Here is a 22,973-nt window from a genome sequence, read left to right on the forward strand (position 1 = left end):
TCTCATAAGGAAGGTGCTCCCTCAATCATCCTCGTTGCCCTTCTCTGCCCTTTTTCTATCTCTTTGATATCCTTTTTGAGATGTGGCGACCAGAACTGGACACAGTACTCCAAGAATGGCGGTCGCACCACTGCTTTATATAAGGGCATGACAATCTTTGCAGTTTTATTATCAATTCCTTTCCTAATTATCCCCAGCATAGAGTTTGCCTTTTTCACAGCTGCCATGCATTGAGTTGACATTCCCATGGAACTATCAACTAAGATGCCCAAATCCCTTTCCTGGTCTGTGACTTGATAGCACTGACCCTTGTAGCGTGTATGTGAAGTTTGGATCTTTTGCTCCTATGTGCATCACTTTACATTTTGCTACTTTGAACTGCATTTGCCATTTCTTAGCCCACTCACCTAATTTATCAAGATCCGCTTAGAGCTCTTCGCAATCCTTTGCGGGTCTCACCACACTACATAATTTGGTGTCATCTGCAAACTTGGCCACCACGCTACCCACCTCTACTTCCAGGTCATTTATGAATAAGTGAAAGAGCACTGGTCCCAAAATGGATCCTTGGGAGATACCCCTCCCTACATCTCTCCTTTGCGAGAACTTCCCATTTACACCCACCCTTTACTTCCTGTTCTTCAACCAGTTTAAATGGTTCTCCGCCCCATTTCTCCACATCAACAGTTTAATTGTCCACACCAAAGGTACTGGGCCTGGGGGGCGGGCAGGACGGGGTCACCCTTGCCTTGACAGCAGAGTGCCAGGGGGCATTCCAGGTATTCAAGGGGATCTTCACCTCAAAACCAGTGTTACTCATAGCTGACCACAGCAGCCAGGCGCTGCCTCCAATCCCCGCCCACTGCACTACTTCTGGAAGCAGAACTTTGCAGCCTTGCGTCTTCAGTACCCGAGGGGGAGCGGGTGGCAGGTGACCTCTTGGGGGGGCTCTGGTGGAGAGGGGACAAGGTCTACTTTCCAGCCGGCCTGCGTGCCAAGGTGCTAGCGGGTTGTAACAACGCCAAGTTGGCGGGCCACTGTGGCTTTGTCAACACCTTACACTTAGTCAGGCACAGTGGCGGAATGCCAAGGGAGAGGGGTGTGTGAGGGGGGCTTAAAATCACCCTCAGCCCCTCCCCCCTTTCCCCACATCCCCAGCAGCCCCTTACGGCACACACAAACACACACACACACACACACACACACACACACACACACACACACACCACCCCCTTCCCACACTTACGTTACTTTTCTTTTTAAGTACTTTTTGAGGCTAAAAAAGTGTCCTATTTAGAGTTCAGGCTAAAAACTGCCTGGGGAACTACAGTTCCCAGGTGACCTTGGGGCTCACAAGGTCTCCTGGGAAGTATAGTTCGTCAGGCAGTTTTTTCCCTGAACTGTGAAGAGGTCACTTTTTTCAGTCTCAAAAACTACTAGAAATAGAAAGGGAACGTATGTAAGTGTGGAAAAGAAGAAATTGAAGAACTCTGGGGAGACGCATGGGGAACGCACTGCGCACTACAAGTAGCAGTTTATGGCCCAGCTACAACTCTGGTCAGGCGCCAGTTCTGGTGGCCCTCCCTCCGCAAAGATGTGGTGAGTCATGTCGCTATCTGCCCTGCTGTTACATCCTCTACCTAGCCCTGAGTTCCCTTGGCAGACCATCTCAATGGACTTTATTATGTATTTGCCCACGAGTAAGGGGGAAATGGTTGTTTGGGTGGTAGTGGATTTGTTCTCCAAGCAGGCCTAACTTGGTCCGCTGTGGGGGGGGGTCCCCACTGCTCAGAAATTGGCTTGGCTCTTCCTCACACATGTGTATAGACTCCATGAGGCGCCCCGAAGGTCATCTTGGATCGGGGGCCCCAGTGTGTCTCCAGGTTTTGGCAGGAGTTTATGAAACTACTGGGGGTTGAGCTGGGGTTGTCTTCCACCTACCATGCAGCCACAGACGCGCAGGGTGAATGGGATTCTGGAACAGTACCTGCGGTGCTATGTTAACCAGCACAATGATAATTGGGCTGACCTACTTTCCTTTGCCGAATTTGCATACAACAATGCTGTTCATACCAGTACCGAGCAGAGTCCCTTCAGGGTGGTGTATGGCCAGGACAATAACCCGTTTCCCGTAGAGGGCGCTATTCCGGATGGGCCAGCTGATCTGCAGGGGTGGATTGCGTCTCTACGTGCCACCTGGCAGATTGTACAGGACTCATTGGCTAAAGCTAAGGCGGATTACAAATGTTTCAAGGACTGCAAGTGCCGACCAGTCTTTTATACAGTGGGCGATTGGGTGTATCTTTCCACCAAAAACTTACGGGGGCTTCCGGGGACCAGGAAACTGGGTACCAAGTTTATCGGGCCCTTTTGCGTCTCCCGTGTGGTCAATCTGGTAGCTGTAGAGCTTGACCTTCCAAAGAACTTTAAGTCTGTTCACCCTGCTTTCATGTTAGCCTGTTAAAGAAAGCTGCCCCTCTGGACGCTTGGCACCCCAGCTGAGCTGTATGAGGTGAATGGCGAATTGCACCGGGAAATTAGCGGCATCATTGATTCCCGGTTGCACAGGGGTCGGCTACAGTACTTAGTCCAGTGGAAGGACCTCCCCTCTGGGTTCAACGAGTGGGTGGGCAGCCATCATGTGTCAGCCCCACGCCTTGTCCAGGCATTTCACCGTGTCCATCCGGACATGTCACTTGGAGAGGGGCCTTAAAGGGAGTGGGATGTCAGGACTGCAACTCCCAACATGCTCCAGTTCCCGCCTTTTTCCAAAAAGTGCAGGAAAGCAAACTGAAAAGCTACATCCCACTGAAGCTTCAGAACCAATGGGAGACCAGGAGCTGGGAGGAAGGGAGAAGCTGATTGGTTGCTGTCTGTTTTTGTAAATAGTTTAAATACTGGAACTGAGGACAAGAATCCTCAGTTCCAGCACACATATCAATAAAGTTCTTCTTTTTAAAGCTGCTTTGTTTGAGTGTGTTCAGCCTGACACCCACAGCATAAGCAGAGACCCTAGCAGTGTCTTCTCACACATTGTGTCTTTTCATGTTCAGCTGCTGGTTTGCTGGGAATCCAACATCCCCCAGCCGTAGCTGAAGGCCCCACTCAATGGCTGGCCATAGCCTTGGTTTTGTAATTGGTAGCATCCATCATCCAAGCTTCTGTCTCCTCAGTCCGTACAATCCATCCCATTAAGGTGTCAGTATTGCCATTCACTAGGGACCAGTGCCAGAGCTGGAGTGTACATGTGTACAAAAACCTGCCCAGGCCAATCATGGATCTTGCTGGCCAGGGCTCAGAAGCCCGCAGCATATTCCACTAGTGATTTATTGCCCTGTCACATTTTAGGATGTCTCATTTGGCTTTCTCTCCTAAGAAGGGATTCTCAAACTGCCTTCTGAGGGCCATCATGAACTGAGGAAGGGAGCGGAGTTCAGGAGACTGATGGTGAAACAGGTCCACATACCAATCTGCTGCCAAACCCTCCAGTAAAGCACCCACCTCATGTACCTTCTCCACCTTGCTTGCATAATTTCCCCCATGTTCTTGCATGTGGGCATCCACCTGCACCAAGAAAAATAGCAAGCGATCCGGGATATCATCAAATTGGGCTCTCAATTTTCTGTGTGGCATTGAGGGCATCCTTACTGCTGGAGGTGCTGGAGCTGGAACCCCGATTGGGGCAATCTGGGGTCCTCCACCCCCAGGAGGAGACAGTCTGACCAGCAGTGGAACCCATTGGGGCACTAGGGATGGCTGGAATTGCCCAGGGTCGGGTGGCTTTTGTACTCCTGTGGTGGGTTGGACCCCAAACTGGAAACGAGGGGGTCCAATAACACTATCTCCACCCTGGGAACCCCAAGCAGCCTCCTCTGCTGCTTCAGCACATGCCATCATGAGGAACATTTCCCAATTCAGGTGACAGATCTCAGCTTGGAAATCCTCTCTCTCCCTACGTCAGTAGTCAGCTTCTCTCCAGGGGGCTCAGGGAGGCCTTGGTGATTCATCATCTGAATCTGAGGGACAGATTGGACCCACTGAGCGAGTGAGCCAAATTTACTCCAACATTCAAAGTGGGTTTCATGGAAAACGCACGGGCGGGCCCCTGGTGGGAAAGTCCTATACTCCAACTGTTCTCGGTCGGGATTATAATGTGATAATATAGTTGGCACATCCCAACCCTCTCATGGGAACAGAGAAACATAGAACAGAGAAACACAGTAAGGCTCAAACAAGGGGCCCATCCCTGCAGTAGACTCCCAAAGCCAAACCAGAGATAGCTAAGTACCTGCTAAAGGGAAAGTAACTTTCCACACAATGCCCCTGCTAGAACTGCAGGCCTGACATAGAGAGAGCTTTTTCTCCTTCCATAATATTAGAACTCAGGTGGATGCAATGAAGTTGAGTTCACTCAACAGGTAATGGCAAAAGATCTAGGCCGTTTCATACGGTAGGAAAAATGATAACACAGAGGCGGTAGCACCTTGTCTCCAGGCTGCCATTAAACGCACGGGCGGCGCAGCGGCTGGCGCGGCAGCGCCGCCAGCGCCGCCGAACTGGCCACGCAGCTTACGTATTCCCAGAACGCTAAGAAGCGTTCTTTTTTGGGGAATACGCCGCCCGTGAAAACAACTGCCCGGCGAGCGGCAGCGACTTCACGGCGCTTCCCCCACCCGGCACTCACCTTGTCCCTGGGCCTCCGGCGCGTCGCCGAGGCCTGGGGACACGCCCGCTGCCCTGCGCCGCTCGGGCAGGTGCTGGGGGGGGGGGTGGGGGGGGGGGGGTGGGGGGGGGGGGGGGGTGGGGGGGGGGGGGGGTGGGGGGGGGGGGTGGTGGGGGGGGGGGGGGGTGGGGGGGGGGGGTGGGGGGGGGGGGGGGGGGGGGGGTGGGGGTGGGGGGGGGGGGGGGTGGGGGGGGGGGGGGGTGGGGGGGGGGGGGGGTGGGGGGGGGGGGGGGTGGGGGGGGGGGGGGGTGGGGGGGGGGGGGGGTGGGGGGGGGGGGGGGTGGGGGGGGGGGGGGGTGGGGGGGGGGGGGGGTGGGGGGGGGGGGGGGTGGGGGGGGGGGGGGGTGGGGGGGGGGGGGGGTGGGGGGGGGGGGGGGTGGGGGGGGGGGGGGGTGGGGGGGGGGGGGGGTGGGGGGGGGGGGGGGTGGGGGGGGGGGGGGGTGGGGGGGGGGGGGGGTGGGGGGGGGGGGGGGTGGGGGGGGGGGGGGGTGGGGGGGGGGGGGGGTGGGGGGGGGGGGGGGTGGGGGGGGGGGGGGGTGGGGGGGGGGGGGGGTGGGGGGGGGGGGGGGTGGGGGGGGGGGGGGGTGGGGGGGGGGGGGGGTGGGGGGGGGGGGGGGTGGGGGGGGGGGGGGGTGGGGGGGGGGGGGGGTGGGGGGGGGGGGGGGTGGGGGGGGGGGGGGGTGGGGGGGGGGGGGGGTGGGGGGGGGGGGGGGTGGGGGGGGGGGGGGGTGGGGGGGGGGGGGGGTGGGGGGGGGGGGGGGTGGGGGGGGGGGGGGGTGGGGGGGGGGGGGGGTGGGGGGGGGGGGGGGTGGGGGGGGGGGGGGGTGGGGGGGGGGGGGGGTGGGGGGGGGGGGGGGTGGGGGGGGGGGGGGGTGGGGGGGGGGGGGGGTGGGGGGGGGGGGGGGTGGGGGGGGGGGGGGGTGGGGGGGGGGGGGGGTGGGGGGGGGGGGGGGTGGGGGGGGGGGGGGGTGGGGGGGGGGGGGGGTGGGGGGGGGGGGGGGTGGGGGGGGGGGGGGGTGGGGGGGGGGGGGGGTGGGGGGGGGGGGGGGTGGGGGGGGGGGGGGGTGGGGGGGGGGGGGGGTGGGGGGGGGGGGGGGTGGGGGGGGGGGGGGGTGGGGGGGGGGGGGGGTGGGGGGGGGGGGGGGTGGGGGGGGGGGGGGGTGGGGGGGGGGGGGGGTGGGGGGGGGGGGGGGTGGGGGGGGGGGGGGGTGGGGGGGGGGGGGGGTGGGGGGGGGGGGGGGTGGGGGGGGGGGGGGGTGGGGGGGGGGGGGGGTGGGGGGGGGGGGGGGTGGGGGGGGGGGGGGGTGGGGGGGGGGGGGGGTGGGGGGGGGGGGGGGTGGGGGGGGGGGGGGGTGGGGGGGGGGGGGGGTGGGGGGGGGGGGGGGTGGGGGGGGGGGGGGGTGGGGGGGGGGGGGGGTGGGGGGGGGGGGGGGTGGGGGGGGGGGGGGGTGGGGGGGGGGGGGGGTGGGGGGGGGGGGGGGTGGGGGGGGGGGGGGGTGGGGGGGGGGGGGGGTGGGGGGGGGGGGGGGTGGGGGGGGGGGGGGGTGGGGGGGGGGGGGGGTGGGGGGGGGGGGGGGTGGGGGGGGGGGGGGGTGGGGGGGGGGGGGGGTGGGGGGGGGGGGGGGTGGGGGGGGGGGGGGGTGGGGGGGGGGGGGGGTGGGGGGGGGGGGGGGTGGGGGGGGGGGGGGGTGGGGGGGGGGGGGGGTGGGGGGGGGGGGGGGTGGGGGGGGGGGGGGGTGGGGGGGGGGGGGGGTGGGGGGGGGGGGGGGTGGGGGGGGGGGGGGGTGGGGGGGGGGGGGGGTGGGGGGGGGGGGGGGTGGGGGGGGGGGGGGGTGGGGGGGGGGGGGGGTGGGGGGGGGGGGGGGTGGGGGGGGGGGGGGGTGGGGGGGGGGGGGGGTGGGGGGGGGGGGGGGTGGGGGGGGGGGGGGGTGGGGGGGGGGGGGGGTGGGGGGGGGGGGGGGTGGGGGGGGGGGGGGGTGGGGGGGGGGGGGGGTGGGGGGGGGGGGGGGTGGGGGGGGGGGGGGGTGGGGGGGGGGGGGGGTGGGGGGGGGGGGGGGTGGGGGGGGGGGGGGGTGGGGGGGGGGGGGGGTGGGGGGGGGGGGGGGTGGGGGGGGGGGGGGGTGGGGGGGGGGGGGGGTGGGGGGGGGGGGGGGTGGGGGGGGGGGGGGGTGGGGGGGGGGGGGGGTGGGGGGGGGGGGGGGTGGGGGGGGGGGGGGGTGGGGGGGGGGGGGGGTGGGGGGGGGGGGGGGTGGGGGGGGGGGGGGGTGGGGGGGGGGGGGGGTGGGGGGGGGGGGGGGTGGGGGGGGGGGGGGGTGGGGGGGGGGGGGGGTGGGGGGGGGGGGGGGTGGGGGGGGGGGGGGGTGGGGGGGGGGGGGGGTGGGGGGGGGGGGGGGTGGGGGGGGGGGGGGGTGGGGGGGGGGGGGGGTGGGGGGGGGGGGGGGTGGGGGGGGGGGGGGGTGGGGGGGGGGGGGGGTGGGGGGGGGGGGGGGTGGGGGGGGGGGGGGGTGGGGGGGGGGGGGGGTGGGGGGGGGGGGGGGTGGGGGGGGGGGGGGGTGGGGGGGGGGGGGGGTGGGGGGGGGGGGGGGTGGGGGGGGGGGGGGGTGGGGGGGGGGGGGGGTGGGGGGGGGGGGGGGTGGGGGGGGGGGGGGGTGGGGGGGGGGGGGGGTGGGGGGGGGGGGGGGTGGGGGGGGGGGGGGGTGGGGGGGGGGGGGGGTGGGGGGGGGGGGGGGTGGGGGGGGGGGGGGGTGGGGGGGGGGGGGGGTGGGGGGGGGGGGGGGTGGGGGGGGGGGGGGGTGGGGGGGGGGGGGGGTGGGGGGGGGGGGGGGTGGGGGGGGGGGGGGGTGGGGGGGGGGGGGGGTGGGGGGGGGGGGGGGTGGGGGGGGGGGGGGGTGGGGGGGGGGGGGGGTGGGGGGGGGGGGGGGTGGGGGGGGGGGGGGGTGGGGGGGGGGGGGGGTGGGGGGGGGGGGGGGTGGGGGGGGGGGGGGGTGGGGGGGGGGGGGGGTGGGGGGGGGGGGGGGTGGGGGGGGGGGATTCCTGGTGACAGCAGGATTGATGAGAAGCAACTGGAAAAACTTACACGATACGAGGATTTAAGGATTGAACTACAAAGACTCTGGCACAAACCAGTAAAGGTGGTCCCAGTGGTGATCGGCACACTGGGTGCAGTGCCTAAAGATCTTGAACGGCACTTAAAAACAATTGGCGCTGACAAAATCACCATATGTCAGCTGCAAAAGGCCACCCTACTCGGCTCTGCACGCATTATTCGTCGATACATCACACAGTCCTAGATGCTTGGGAAGTGTCCGACGTGTGATGTAATACAAAATCCAGCATATTGATCTTGCTTGCTGTGTGTAACTGTTTTGTATCAATAATAATAATAATAATAATAATAATAATAATAATAATAATAATAATAATAATAATAATAATAATAATAATAATAATAATAATAATAATAATTTAAAATATGGACTGCATGCCCATTTTATTATGGAAGTGTGAACAAAACAGTAAAACCAGTACCAGCAGAATGAGATGAAACTTTGAAACCATTTCACAGAATGTAGTAAGGGGAACAAGGTCAAATAAAACAGCCAAATTCAGTCAAATGACTGAGCAAATAATAGTGCAAGCATCAGCAAAGTACTACTATTCAAAGCCCTAGGTTTGCTATTTGATGCCCACAGCAGGTAAACCTTACCTTTTGCTCCAATCTTTGGCCGTTTCCGCACGGGCAGAATATGGTGGCCTGGGGATGGCAAAAACGCCGTCCCCAGGCCGCCGTTCGTTTGGAAATGCCGGCTGGAAGCCGCTGCCGTGCAAACGGCAGCGGCTTCCCGGCGCTTCCCCCCACTCCCTCCCTGCACTTACCTCATCCCCGGGCCTCCGGCATGTCGCCGAGGCCTGGGGACACCCCCCCCTGCCCTGCGACGCAGGAGCGCCGACCCAGCCACTTCCGCCTCCGTGCGGAAACAGCCTTTGAGAGACCAAGGGACAGGAGAAGAAACTGCTAGGGAATGTCTCCATAATTAGATTCTGGGAATTTTACCATTCCTCTGTGGTATTTACCAACGAGATTTAGGAGATATCCTGCTGCATAATTTGGAAGTGATGTCACATCCTCCCCAAATTCCACCCTCCCCAGGGCTGCCATCAAGATCTCCCTGCATTTGCCAAGGCTGTGCAGTAGCAATATTACTAAGCCTGCTGAAGTAAAAAATGGCATAAATTAAAGACTTGCATAAGTAGCAAAGTGTGTAAACCCTTTTCAAACTGAACACATTGAGGAGCAGGGGCATCAGGTTGAAGGGAGAAAAAACCTGGCAGTTTTTTTGCAGTGGGACTGTCATCAGCCTGAGACTGTGATGGATTCGGGATGCATTTGGCAGTGCCATCCAGAGACCAAGTTATCAGACATGGAATATCTATGGAAAGTGTGACATGTGTTTTCCCCAAATAATGGAATGAAATTGGTTTAAAATGGACTTGGTTTGAGATGAAAACTAGAAGTGCATGAAGCAGAATGAAGTCACATGAACAAGTGAATCCCATTGCAGATTTAATGCTATGTAGAAACAGGAATAATCGGGGGGGGGGGGACCAGAGTTTTTGGATACAATTTTAATTAATCTGAACTTGTTTGAGTTAGAATTATTTCTTTCCCTCATTGACTTGACTGCAGGCATATAAACAAAATACATTTGGGAGGTCTGAGAATGCACAAAGTGAAGGAAGCCGAAGGGATACAAAACTGGTGGAGCTGGGCTGCTTCTCAGAACTGGGTAACCAGGTAGCCCACTAGCCTCATTTGTGCCCATGTTTTTTTCCAACAAAAGGTTAAAGTGAGAGATCCTGGACTCCTAGGCCAATTATACATTGATGCACTGCCCCACAGTGAGGACATGTTTCCTTTGGGGCAGAGTTTTCATTGCAGATACACTCACACTTATGCTGCCTTAGATCCTAGAAGCCTCTCAGTTCCCGAGAGCAAGCAAACCTTGGTCTTTTCCCTGACTTCAGAGTTTCCACTCCTTCCAGACTCTGCCACCCCCCAAAACCTTTGAAGGCATTTCTGGGGATCAATGGCTGAGGTTTTTAAAAATTAAAATAATAACAAGCCATCATAATAGTGTTATCGCTGCTGCTCGGGTAACATTAAGTGATTTCAGCTCAGGCAACATAGTGAAGCGCAGGAAGCCGGTGTTCTTCAAAAGCAAAGTATTTTATTCGGAAGTGGTTGCTACAGCTCGGGCAGGGGAATCGCGCCTTCGTAGCCAAGCACAAGAACTTTTATACACATACATCAAAAGGCTCAAGGGGGCAGGTAAGGGGGCAGGTCCCTTACCATGCAACAATAAAGAGACATAAAAGAGAGGTACAATTACAACTTTGTGAATGGGATCCTGAGATCATGCTGTCAGGTGTCCTCCTGCGAGACTTTACGATAGCGCAGAAGGGATTGAAGAGTGTCCATCCATAAAGCTGGGTGAGACTGTTAACACACCCAGGTATCTGGTTATCAGATGGGCTGCTTCCTTGAGTTATGTCCTGAGGCTCCCGCGCCTCAGTCCCACAACAAAAGAAAGTTCAAATGGTCCAATGGTGATCTTGGCACGTTCTTCAACGGCTGGGATATCTGGGGTGCCGTCATCAGATTCAATTTGTAAATCCAAAGGGGTCTTCGTTTTTGCTAAATGGATCTACCGGGTGTTGGCCCAAACTGAATTCCAAGGCTAGCTTCCTTGGCCCTTAATATCAGCTGTTACAAGCTGCTGCTTTTTTCCAACAGATACAGATATCTAAAATAACATTTCTAAACTTAAACATTAGAGGAAATCTTTAAAAACCTCCAATACAGTACAAGCACATATACATATAAGCAAGAGTATCCTAAATTAACAGTAACAAAACCTTAAATCAACTGGAGAACCTAGCTAAAGTATAATCCTAAACATTTGGCAAATAATAAATCCAACACTGAGGGGCTTACATTACATCTTAAAAGGGACAAAGGCAAGAAGGAAACCATGTGAAACATCAGCACATTCATATATACACGTTCTTTCCAGGCCTTATGGAGACTTTTGGACAACACTGGTCTCTTTGCTCTGATCCTTAGCCAGTGTAGTTCAGCAACAGGCTTAGGAAAATATTTTCCTATTTTCCTGGCGGTAACAATAGCAATGTGAAGAATATCAATATAAATAAAATAATATTGATATAAAATTTAAAGGGCTTTTAAAAAGCCAGTACCTTGCAATCAAGAGGGAGTGACCCTGAAGTAAAGACAGGAAAGTTGCACAGCAGGCAGTGGAACGCCTCCTCACGTGTAAACAAGAAAATGGGCGCTAGGATGTTTCTTTCTTGCTCAGTCCCTCCCCATAGGACAGTTCGCATGCCCTTCCTTGGTATTTCATGTTTTGTTTTGCTTTGTTTTGGTTCTTGTTGGTTAATTTGCTATAATGTAAATGTAGAAAAAGAAATTGAATTTCCATGTGTCATTTGGAGATTCTTGTATGAAAGGAAGAAAGTGGTACCCAATAGTAGGGTGTGGTCGGCCATCTGAGATTATCCCGAAACTCCTCGATCCTTACACAGAAGCCTTTCCCCCATTTTTGTTGTAATTATGTTTACTGTAAGCAACTTTGGATCTCCAAATACACTGCATGATGAGTATCCAGACCAGACGCTGCTCCAAAGTTATATGAATTACTCAATTCCAGGGCTGTTCACTTCCGGAAAAAGGCATGGGGGGGAAACAGGACAGTCCTCCTTCCCCAACACTGCTGTCCTGAGCTAATTGGCTCCAGCAGGCAGTACAAGTGACATTCCTTAAAATTGCTGTGTGGCTGAGCTGTCCAGGGAAAGCAGACTCAACTAACTGAAAAGGGTATTGTATAGTTTGGCCCTCAACTGCCACAAAGTTGTTCCTTAGAATCATAGAATCTTAGGCGAATTCTGCATGGGCAGTGCGAAAATGGTGTAAAATGGTGTAAAGGGGTAAAATGGGGTAAAAGGGTTTACAACATTTTCACACTGTTTTCACACTGCTGTTTTTGGCCCATGCAGAATCTGCCATAGAGTTGGAAAAGACCACAAGGGCCATCAAGTCCAACCCCCTGCAATGCAGGAACACATAATAAAAGCACTCCTGACAGATGGCCATCCAGCCATTTAAAAACCTCCAAAGAAGGAGACACCACCACACTCCAAGGTAGTGCATTCCACTGTCGAACAGTCCTTATTGTCAGGAAGTTTTTCCCGATGTTTAGATGGAATATCTTTTCCTTCACCTTGAACCCATTACTCCTGGTCCTAGCCTCTGGAGCAGCAGAAAACAAGTTTGCTTCCTCACCAACATGACATACCTTCAATTATCTAAACATGGCTTTAAAATGTGTTGTCAGGGGGAGAGGGAATATTTGGCCAGAAGACTATTTCTTCCCATTTCCAGAGTGAATTATCCTTTGGTCTTTTTTGGATGAAGTTTTGACAAGGCTTAGAATGAAACCTGTATTCTTGCATTTCTGCCATTAGGGAGAAGATGCCATTCCATCATGTTACAGCTGGATTGTTGTACAAAGGAAACTACCTGAACCGATCTCTCTCTGCTGGCAGTGACAGCGATCAGTTGGCAAACATCTCTGTGGAAGAGCTGGACGGTAAGGACAAAGAGGCATGTTGGGAAGGGGTTTTTTGGCAAGGCAATTTATAGGAAATAAAGATGATGGCAATAAAATAATTATTTTAAAATAATAATACTCAAATAATTATTTAATTAAATAATAAATAATAATTTTGTTTTGAAATTTGATTGCTCCATAGAAATAAATACAATATAAACAATTGTAGATTTGGCACTAAAGTTACAATAGCACAAGTGGAGGAATATAAAACTAAATTTAGGCAGAATTTTCAAAAAAAATTGGAGAAAGTAATTTTTAAAACTTGGCATTGAAAATGGTATAGGGGTATAAGTTGGTGCTTCAAGGGTTAAGAAAAGTCATACTTCAACATAGATTAAGACAAAAGAAAACAAAAGGTGCACAAGTTTCAAATGTGTTGAAATGTTCTATGGAATTGTATACAGAATTTTGCAAAAATAACAGCAGTATAGTTGATATGAGAATCTTCGTCGTGCTTCTCAAATGAAAAAACAAAAACTGGGTAATGAGCTGGGTCCAAATCCAACGCAGTTGTCAAAGCATTAATCATCTGTTCCAAACCTTGTGTTAAAATCACCCCGTATAACAATTTCAAGGAACGGACAGTGCAGCTCTAGTTCTTCAACATATATGACTAAGTTCTCCCAATGAGTATGCAAGGCATCTTTATCTAAACAAGGGAAAATATAAACATTAATTAAATTAAAAACAAGATCATTTGAATTAAGTAAAAAAATTCACAGTGGAATTACAAGTTGGTAAGACAATTGATTTAGGGTTTATCTGCTGGAATAAGAAAAGGGTTAAACCTGTTCAATGTCACCCCTTTGGGTTGGTTTTGTGCACCAAAACAGAGTGGGATTCATAGCCCTTGAGACAAATTATGATTGGGTACTATGTTTCCTGGAGTAAGATAATGTCAAAGTGGCGTAGTGGTTAAGAGCAAGTGCATTCTGATCTGGAGGAACCGGGTTTGATTCCCCGCTCTGCCGCCTGAGCTGTGGAGGCTTCTCTGGGGAATTCAGATTAGCCCGTGCACACACGCCAGCTGGGTGAGCTTGGGCTAGTCACAGCTTTTCAGAGCTCTCTCAGGCCCACCCACCTCACAGGGTGTTTGTTGCTAGGGGGGAAGGGCAAGGAGATTGTAAGCCCCTTTGAGTCTCCTACAGGAGAGAAAGGGGGATATAAATCCAAACTCCTCCTCCTCTTCTTCATCTTCTTCATCATCATGCAGCACAGAAAATCTTGGTCATTTGCCTTGTGCCTCCAGCCAGAAATATTCCAAGAAAAAATCTGAGGCAAGGGGATCCCACAACTGTCAGCCAATCTCAACTAACTGTTCTAGTGAATTATTGGTGTCAAAATAAATACTGTCATTTCCACAGTGTGGGTTTTTAACTTTTCGAGGTTGCTAGTAGTTGATCCTGTTGCTGCCTCTTCCCTGCACCAAGTGTGATTTAATGTTGGGCAAGGACATCTAAAGTATGTCTGCTTCAGTATCCAATCTCATGAAGCATTCTAATCTCTGAAATGAATTTAAAGTTACAGGCACAGTTCTGTCAGGTATCCCAAGAGATGGACATTGTCTTAAGGCAGTGGCATCATTTGTGCTTTTAAGGAAGCTTGATTTTCACTTCCTCAGACTATCTGTTATTAGTTGATAAGGGGTAAAATCTTTAGAAAAGCCCACCAAATCTTTCTCCAGTTTAACATGACCCAGAGGTGACTCCTCAAGGGGCAGTGGTAACTTCAATTCTTCAGTCCAACTCATCAGATCTGTTAAATTTGTCTTCTTGTTTCTGTCAGAAACTCCTGGGTTGATCACATGTTTAGAGTTTGGAGGATTATTAGACCCACCCAACAGGTGAGATAAAATTGTGTTAAGAAAGATTCGCACTAGAAGACTCCTTTTGCAATAAGTGGAGATTTCTAATGTAGCAATAACTTAGGCATTAATAACTTAGGGACAACCAAAAGAAAGCAACACCCTGTGGAGCTGATTAGAATTATTTAATGGCTTTACCAACGCTTGGTCCATGATGTCAGGTAGCGCCCCTGACATCAAATGGGGCTCTGGTTTCTGCAATGATAATGTGCTTTCCTGAATGGCGGCTTCCTGCTGCCTTTGTTCTTTGTAACCTGTAGCATGTAGATTGCGCCCAAGCGCCAGTTGGACTGAAAACCTTTCCTGTCGGCTTGAGAATAAACGATTGTCACCTTCTTGCTTTGCAATGTTTTGCTTTGATTTTCCTGGGGATGAAAGGAGGGGGCACCTTTGGGGCATTAAAAGGATGCTAGAAGAGCCAGTGTTTAGAACTAGATTCTTCTAGTGCCAGGCTGCTATCTGCCAATAAAGGTTTCTGATCACAATCCAATATTGGTCCAGATCAAGGGCTTGACACATGAATCTTATTCCTTGGAGAGTTTTAAGATGTTGGTTAGCTAATGCTTTAGTATTCCAGAGTGGAATCTTACCATTGACTCTGCATACTGTTAGACAATTTTTATGTGGTTACAAAGCTAACTGATAGCTAACTATTCTAGCTCCATGTTTGTTTTTGAAGCAACAGTGTCTCATTGTGAGCCAGCTGAAAAAGTCTCATTTGATTTGATTGAATTAAGTCCCTTTGTTGTTTTGTTGGAAACCAATTTAATTAAGAAATTCAGTTTAGAGTACAGAATTTTCAGCTCATTGCAAATAAACTCCTTAGTTTTGACCATTAATAAAGATAAGTCTGGTGGTGTCCTATCAATTGAGTCTACCTCCCTGTAACACAGGTTGAGTTTTGAGCAGTCATCATTAGGCCCTCACTCACACCATCTGCTCTTTTCCAGCTATTGTAACAATATCCAAAAGGGAGTTTCCCTGGAAATCATCAAGGGTGCCAGCCAAATTGCAAAATGATTATTGGTAGGGATCTGAGATAGAAAGTAAGTTTCTTCTGCTTTGAGGCTGGAGGAGAGGGCTCTCAGGTTCCCCCACCCACTCGAGGAGCCACATACACTTATCCAACCTTCAGTTCTTTATAAAAAAGAAAGAGGGTCGGAGTTCAATCTTCACAGTTGGCTGCCTATCTTATCTGTTTCTGGATGTTAAAGCATCATCACGCAGCCACGGCAATGCAGGGCTCCTTTAATAACTCTGTTAAAGCTCTACAAGCAAAAGTACTTTATGAAGTTCTCTATTCCAAACAAATAAAGAAGTATTGTCAAACGTCCAGCTTTAAACATCATTTGCGTTGTTTTGCACCTTCAAAATGAGATTTTCATTAAAGTCTCTAGTCAGGAGTCTTCCATCTAAAACCTGTCAGGACTGAGATTCCAAATCAGCAGAATAGATAAAACATAAGAAGTTCTATTAGAACTGAAGTTCATAAAAGTAAGGAGTAGAATGTAGATACACCCTGGAAAACCAACAACAGCCAATGGTTTGTTAATATGTGAGCTCCCCAAAAAAGGACCATAAAGCTAAAACCTGTGAAAATTGGGGAGTCTTCAAGGTCACCACCAATTGGCAGATGGTTGTTTTTATCCAGTGAGGAGATTTATATGCAACAAAAACTGCTTGAGGTGTCTCACGGCACAAACAGTGAAAATTAAATACCCAAAGAATTCAATAAAACTAAACAGTAGAATCCCAACAGCTCAGCAGCGTACACTTGAGTCAAAGCAAGCCAAATAGTGTAAAACACTTTTCTAGCATACTAGGAAGATGTAAAGAAGCCAACCAGCAGCAGAAGAATTCAATTCAAAGCCTGCTCAAATATAAATGTTCTGATCTGGCAACAATTATCAGTAGGGGAAGCAGCAGAAGCAGATATGTGAGATTCTAAAGATGGGGAGACACCATGGAGAAGGCTCCATCTGTAGTTGATACCTCATTTCCACAGGAGCAGAGAGTATGGGATGAGGATTATACGTGGTGAGCAACTGAGAACAGCACAGGCTTTGGCCCTTACTGGAGGAGACTGTGCAGACTTTCCTAATCAGTCAAATATGTATACTACGCTCAATGTAACATATATAGGCGTATGCATATGCATTCTTCTTTAGCATAGTTTTTTAGCATATCAACCAACTAGTATAGTCTGAAAATGCAGCAAATTCCTCCTAAGATTATATGCTGTTATATCAGTCATATAAGGAGCTCTGTGATGGTCTTTTTTAATTGTCTTGTATCATGAAGCAAATTTTGAATAAATGACTGAAGAGCTGGCAATTAGGATTTATGTCATGTCTGTCGACCTCCTGCCAATAAGTAGACCCAGGGTTGCAGAAATAAGGTTTATTGAATCAGAGGCCGTTTCCACACTGCCAGAGGCAGCGGCTTCCCACCGGCTTTGATGAAGCTGGTGGAGCGTCGGGACTGCTCGCATGGTCCCATGTGGGCAGTCCTGACGACGGTGCTGCCCACAGGGGCGGCTCCACACAAAGCCACCGAGGGTGCCTATGAGGGATTTACCTTGCATCCCTCTGCAGCTCCGGCTGGCTGGAAAGACACGCCCATGCTGCCCTCAAAACCTCCCACCTCAGGGGTCTGGGGCAACATGAAACGTCAATACCAGGCAGAGAGCGCAAAATACGAAGATCCGCGAAACACTGGAGGGTAACCCCTCACACTGGTGCGGATTCGCTACGCCGGTGGGAAGACACAGCTTTTTAAAAACCTCACTCAGGGAGCGAGGTTTCAAAGCGACATCTTTGCGCCGCTTGGGGGGGGGGGCAAGTCACGAACAGCACCTCAGGTATTGATAATAGCAGTCTTTATTGGCAAGTCTTAGCAAGGCATGGTGCCAAATTTGTCATAGCCAGATCTGGAAAACATTGGAAAGGCAAAGGGAGATACAGGTTCATCTTAAGCCCCCCACCTTAAGCAGGGAGGTTAGTGATTTTTAAGTCTAGCGAAGGGCGAACCATTATCTAGTTGCCCAGCACTACGAGGGAACGGAATGCAAGGGAAGGCCAAGTGATACCAAGATGTTTTACAAAGCAAAGCCAGTAAAGATTAGAGCAAAGGCACCCAATTATAGCTATGTTACGTATACGTGTTAATGGATGCCAATCTTCTGCCAGGAGGCTGACACCAAGGTAGGTGAAGTTAAAGGGTTATTAGCAGGAGCTATTGAGCGCTTAAGCAAGAGAGATCAATCAGGACTCTGACATATGGGGCAGAAGAAAGAGTGCGTGTGCCATAGGACACTGATATGCAGTGCAATGCCCCCATGCTAATCTTCATGCAAATTTTGTTGTTGTGGAAACACCCACAGCCAACAAATCATGCTGACAGCACAAACCCAGGCAGGAGAACACAATTTTCAAGGAAACACTGAGACAGAAAAACTGAAGAGAACATAAGAACAAAAGAAAGAGACTGCCGGATCAGACCAGAGTCCATCAAGTCCAGCATTCTTCTACTCGCAGTGGCCCACCAGATGCCTTTGGGAGCTCCCCCAAGGATCCGTTTTGGGACCAGTGCTCTTTAACCTATTCATAAGGGACCTGGAAGAAGGGGTGGGTAGCGTGGTGGCCCAGTTTGCGGATGATACCAAATTATGTAGGAGGGTGAGAACTGCAAAGGATTGCGAAGAGCTCCAAGCGGACCTTGATAAATTAGGTGAGTGGGCTAAGAAATAGCAAATGCTGTTCAATGTAGCAAAATGCAAAGTGATGCACATAGGGGCCAAAAATCCAAACTTCACATACACGCTACAAGGGTCAGTGCTATCAGTCACAGACGAGGAAAGGGATTTGGGCATCTTAGTTGATAGTTCCATGGGAATGTCAACTCAATGCATGGCAGCTGTGAAAAAGGCAAACTCTATGCTGGGGATGATTAGGAAAGGAATTGATAATAAAACTGCAAAGATTGTCATGCCCTTATATAAAGCCGTGGTGCGACCGTACTTGGAGTACTGTGTTCAGTTCTGGTCGCCACATCTCAAAAAGGATATCGAAAAGATAGAAAAAGTGTAGAGAAGGGCAACGAGGATGATTGAGGGACTGGAACACCTTCCTTATGAGAAGAGGCTGCAGCATTTGGGACTCTTTAATTTGGAGAGGAGACGTCTGAGGGTGGATATGGTTAAAGTCTATAAAATTATGCATGTTGACAGAGAGAAAATGTTGAAAATTTATTTATTTATTTTTTATTTATACTTTGGGCTTCTAGACCGCCCCATCCCCGAGGGGCTCTGAAAATGTTGACAGAGAGAATTTTTTTCTCTTTTTCTCACAATACTAAAACCAGGGAGCATACATTGAAAATGCTGGGGGTGGGGGGAGAATTAGGGCTAATAAAAGGAAACATTTCTTCACACGTGTGATTGGTGTGTGGAATATGTTGCCACAGGAGGTGGTGATGGCCACTAACTTGGGTAGCTTTAAAAAGGGCTTGGACAGATTTATGGAGGAGAAGTCAATCTATGGCTACCAATCTTGATCCTCCTTAATGTGAGATTAGAAATGCATTAACAGACCATGTGCTTGGGAGCAATAGCAGCAGCAGGCCATTGCTTTCACATCGTGCATGTGAGCTCCCAAAGGCATCTGGTGGGCCACTGCAAGTAGCAGAGTGCTGGACTAGATGGACTCTGGTCTGATCCAGCAGGCTCTTCCTTTTGTTCTTATATGCTTAATGGCCTTCTGCTGCTGCTGCTCACCTGATCTGCTGAGGCATTTGCAATCTCAGATCAAGGAGGATCAAGAATCTGGCAGCATTGTGGTCTCTGTTCTCTATCAGCTCAACAACACTGACTTCCCGTACCATGTCCTGTGTCCCACATAGAATTAGATCTAGGATCACCTCTCCTCTGGTTAGTTCCCCAACCATCTGCTCTGTCAGTCATTTAGCATATCCAAGAATGCTCTCTCCTTACTATGACCTGAACATGCATTTTTCCAGTTTATGTGGGGATAGTTGAAATCACCCATTACCACTACGTTCTTGCTTTTGTTGGCCTCTCTGATTTCTTTTTCCATCTCAGAATCCTCTTGTGTGCTTTGGTCAGGGGGGACAATATATATTTAATATTAGACAATCCTTCACACCTGGTATTGATATCCACAGTGCTTCTGTAGGGGAATCAGCTCCCCTTGCATTGCTTATTTTATGTGACACTATGCTCTCTTTGATGTAGAGAGCCACCCCACTCCCGATACGCCTTGTCCTATCCTTCCTATAGAGCCTGTAACCTGTGATAACAGCATCCCACTGGTTCTCCTCATTCTACCATGTCTCTGTGATACCCACTATAACAATGTCCTTCTACTATTAGCATAGAGACACCTGAATACCCTGTCTCTGTCCCTAATCTGGGATTTGCTTTGACCTCTAGCCTTTGTAGACACTATCACTTATCATATGCACATTGCTATGTTCCACACTTGTATGTGGTTGATTTAGAAAAACCTCCCTCTCTGTCTGCATCTCCATAGATACTGTATTCTGAACCGAAGTCACCTCAGCTCCTGTCGGCTTTCCCTTAGAAATCAGATTAAAAACTGTTCTGCCACCTTTTTAATCTTGAGCACCAGCAGCCTGGTTCCTTTTTGGTTAAGATAAAGCCCGTCCCTTTTGTACAGACCTGCCTCATCCCAAAAGGTTCCCCAGTTCCTAGCAAATCTGAATGTAAGTACATGCATTGAGACCTTGTATTTCCACTTGCCTAGCTCTCCCTGCATGTGGAACTGGTAGCATTTTTGAGAATGCCACCTTGGGGGTCCTGGACTTCAACCTGTTGCCTAGCAGCCTAAATTTAGCCTCCAGAACCTCCCAGCTACATTTCCCAATGTTGTTGGTGACAATGTGGACCACATCTAGATGAAGTGTGACATCCACAACCTTCGCACCAGGCAAGAAAGTCACCATGCGGTCATCATGCCTCTCACAAACCTAACTGTCTACATTCCTAATGATTGAATTGCCTACTACAAGGAGCCCCCCATCTCCCCGAGGGGTATCCTCAGTGCGAGGGGATAGTTGATCACCAGCTGAGAAAGGGGTCTCATCTAAGGGAGCATCTTGCACCACCTCAGACTGGCACCCTCCGTCCCCCAGACCCTCATTCTCCTTGACATCTGAAGAAATGTCACCCTGGGAGTGGGACCTGGCTGTTAGGTCCCTGGAAGCCTCGTCTGTCACCCTCTCTGCCTCTCGCAGCTTCTCCAGGTCTTTGATCTTGGCTTCAAAAGAATGCACACATTCCCTGAGTTCCAGGAGCTCATTGCAGCAAGGGCACACCCATGACTTCTGTCCTAGTGGTAGATAGTCATACATGTGACACGCAGTGCAAAACACTGGAAAGCCCCCACCACCCTGCTTGCTTCCTGACTTCATAGAATCATAGAGTTGGAAGAGACCACAAGGGCCATCAAGTCCAACCCACTGCAGTGCAGGAACACACAATCCAGGCACTCCCGACATATGCTGATCCAGCCTTTGTTTAAAAACCTCCAAAGAAGGAGAGTCCACAACTCTCTGAGGCAGTGAATTCCACTGTTGAACAGCCCTGATGGTCAAGACGTTCTTCCTAATGTTTAGGGGGAATCTATTTTCCTTCACCTTGAATCCATTACTCTATGTCCTAGTCTCTGAGGCAGCAGAAAACAAGCTTGCTCCCTCTTCAACATGACATCCCTTCAAATATTTAAACATGGCTATCATGTCACCCCTTAACCTATGCTTCTCCAGACTAAACATCCCCAGTTCCCTAAGCCTCTATTTGTAGGGCATGGACTCCGGACCCTTTACCATTTTGGTTGCCCTCCTCTGGACCCACTCCAGCTGGTTAATATCCCTCCTGAACTGCAGTGCCCAGAACTGTACGCAATATTGCAATGCAGAACCAATGCAGAATAGAGAGGTACAATTACATCCCTCGATCTTGACACTATACTCCTATTGATACAACCCAGAATCGCATTGGCTTTCTTGCCCGCCGCATCACACTGCTGACTCATATTTAGTTTATGGTCTACTAAGCCCCCCAGATCTCTTTCGCATGTAGTGTTGTCAAGCCAGGTGTCATCCATCCTATATTTGTGCATTTCATTTTCTCTACCTATGTGTAGTATCTTACACATATTTCTGTTGAAACTCATTTTGTTTGTTTTGGCCCAGCTGTCTAATCAGGTCATTTTGAATTCTGACTCTGTCCTCTGGGGTATTAGCTACCCCTCCTAATTTGGTGTCATCTGCAAATTTTATTAGCATGCCCTCTATTCCATTATCCAAGTCATTGATAAAAATATTGAATAGGACAGAACCCTGAGGCATGCAACTAGTCACTTCTTTCCAAGATGAAAATGAGCCATTAATTAGCACCTTTTGAGTTCGATCAGACAACCAATTAGAAATCCATCTAATAGTAGCATTGTCTAATCCACATTTCACTAGCTTATTTGTGAGAATATAATGGGGCACCTTGTCAAAAGCTTTACTAAAATCCAGGTATGCTACGTCCACAGCATTCCAGCACTTAGAAGGGAATATTCTGATCACAAAAAGTTAGCATGGGTTTCTGAAAAACAAGTCATGCCAGACCAATCTTATCTCTTTATATAAAATTATATAAAGAGATAAGAGATAAGTCTATAAAATTATGCATGGAATTGTTAGCATGGCCTTCATCCCCTGCCTTATGAATCATTGGATTTTCATATTGTTTTTTACACTGTGTGCTGCAAAATGCCAGTTTCCATGTTTGTGTGGGTGGATAGCAGAGTGTCCAAGCTGAAAGCAAGCCTAAGGCAAAACAATCTGTTTGCAGAGATTAAATCTATAGCCCCTTCCACACACGCAAAATAATGCGTTTTCAAACCACTTTCACAACTGTTTGCAAGTGGATTTTGCTATTCCGCACAGCTTCAAAGAGCACTGAAAGCAGTTTGAAAGTGCATTATTCTGCATGTGCGGAAGGAGCCTAAGAGTTACTCCAGGCAATACTATCTGGACATCTCAGAACAAGGACATGAATCTTTGATTATCCCACCCTGCCAGAATACTCCGTTAACATAATGGAATCTGTAGAACTCCTGAGCACCACACCTCGCTAAGCTGCTTTTTGGAAACTCCCTGATACTGTGCTCTTGAGAAAATGTTACTGCTGCTGCTCGGGTAACATTAAGTGATTTCAGCTCAGGCAACGTAGTGAGGCACAGGAAGCCAGTGTTCTTCAAAGCAAAGAAGAAGAAGGAGGAGGAGGAGAAGGAGGATGATGATGATGATGATGATGATGATGATGATGATGAGGAGGAGGAGTTTGGATTTATATCCCCCCTTTCTCTCCTGTAGGAGACTCAAAGGGGCTTACCCCTGTAGGAGACTCAAAGGGGTTTACAATCTCCTTGCCCTCCCTCCCTCACAACAAACACCCTGTGAGGTAAGTGGGGCTGAGAGAGCTCCAAGAAGCTGTGACTAGCCCAAGGTCACCCAGCTGGCGTGTGTGGGAGTGTACAGGCTAATCTGAATTCCCCAGATAAGCCTCCACAGCTCAGGTGGCAGAGCGGAGAATCAAACCCGGTTCCTCCAGATTAGATACATGAGCTCTTAACTTCCTACGCCACTGCTGCTCCTCCTACGC

The 22,973-nt window shown here is 51.5% G+C and overlaps 1 protein-coding gene across 1 annotated transcript in view; it reads left to right on the forward strand.

The window, feature by feature from the left end:
- CALN1 (calneuron 1) overlaps positions 1-22,973 on the forward strand; it is a 182,495-nt gene that overhangs the window by 45,938 nt on the left and 113,584 nt on the right. Inside the window, exon 2 of the mRNA XM_048518765.1 lies at positions 12,266-12,390. Coding sequence (XP_048374722.1) covers positions 12,266-12,390 — 125 coding nt within the window. The remainder of the gene's footprint in view (positions 1-12,265; positions 12,391-22,973) is intronic.

Source organism: Sphaerodactylus townsendi, linkage group LG16 (genome assembly GCF_021028975.2).
Source record: "Sphaerodactylus townsendi isolate TG3544 linkage group LG16, MPM_Stown_v2.3, whole genome shotgun sequence".
Taxonomy (NCBI): domain Eukaryota; kingdom Metazoa; phylum Chordata; class Lepidosauria; order Squamata; family Sphaerodactylidae; genus Sphaerodactylus; species Sphaerodactylus townsendi.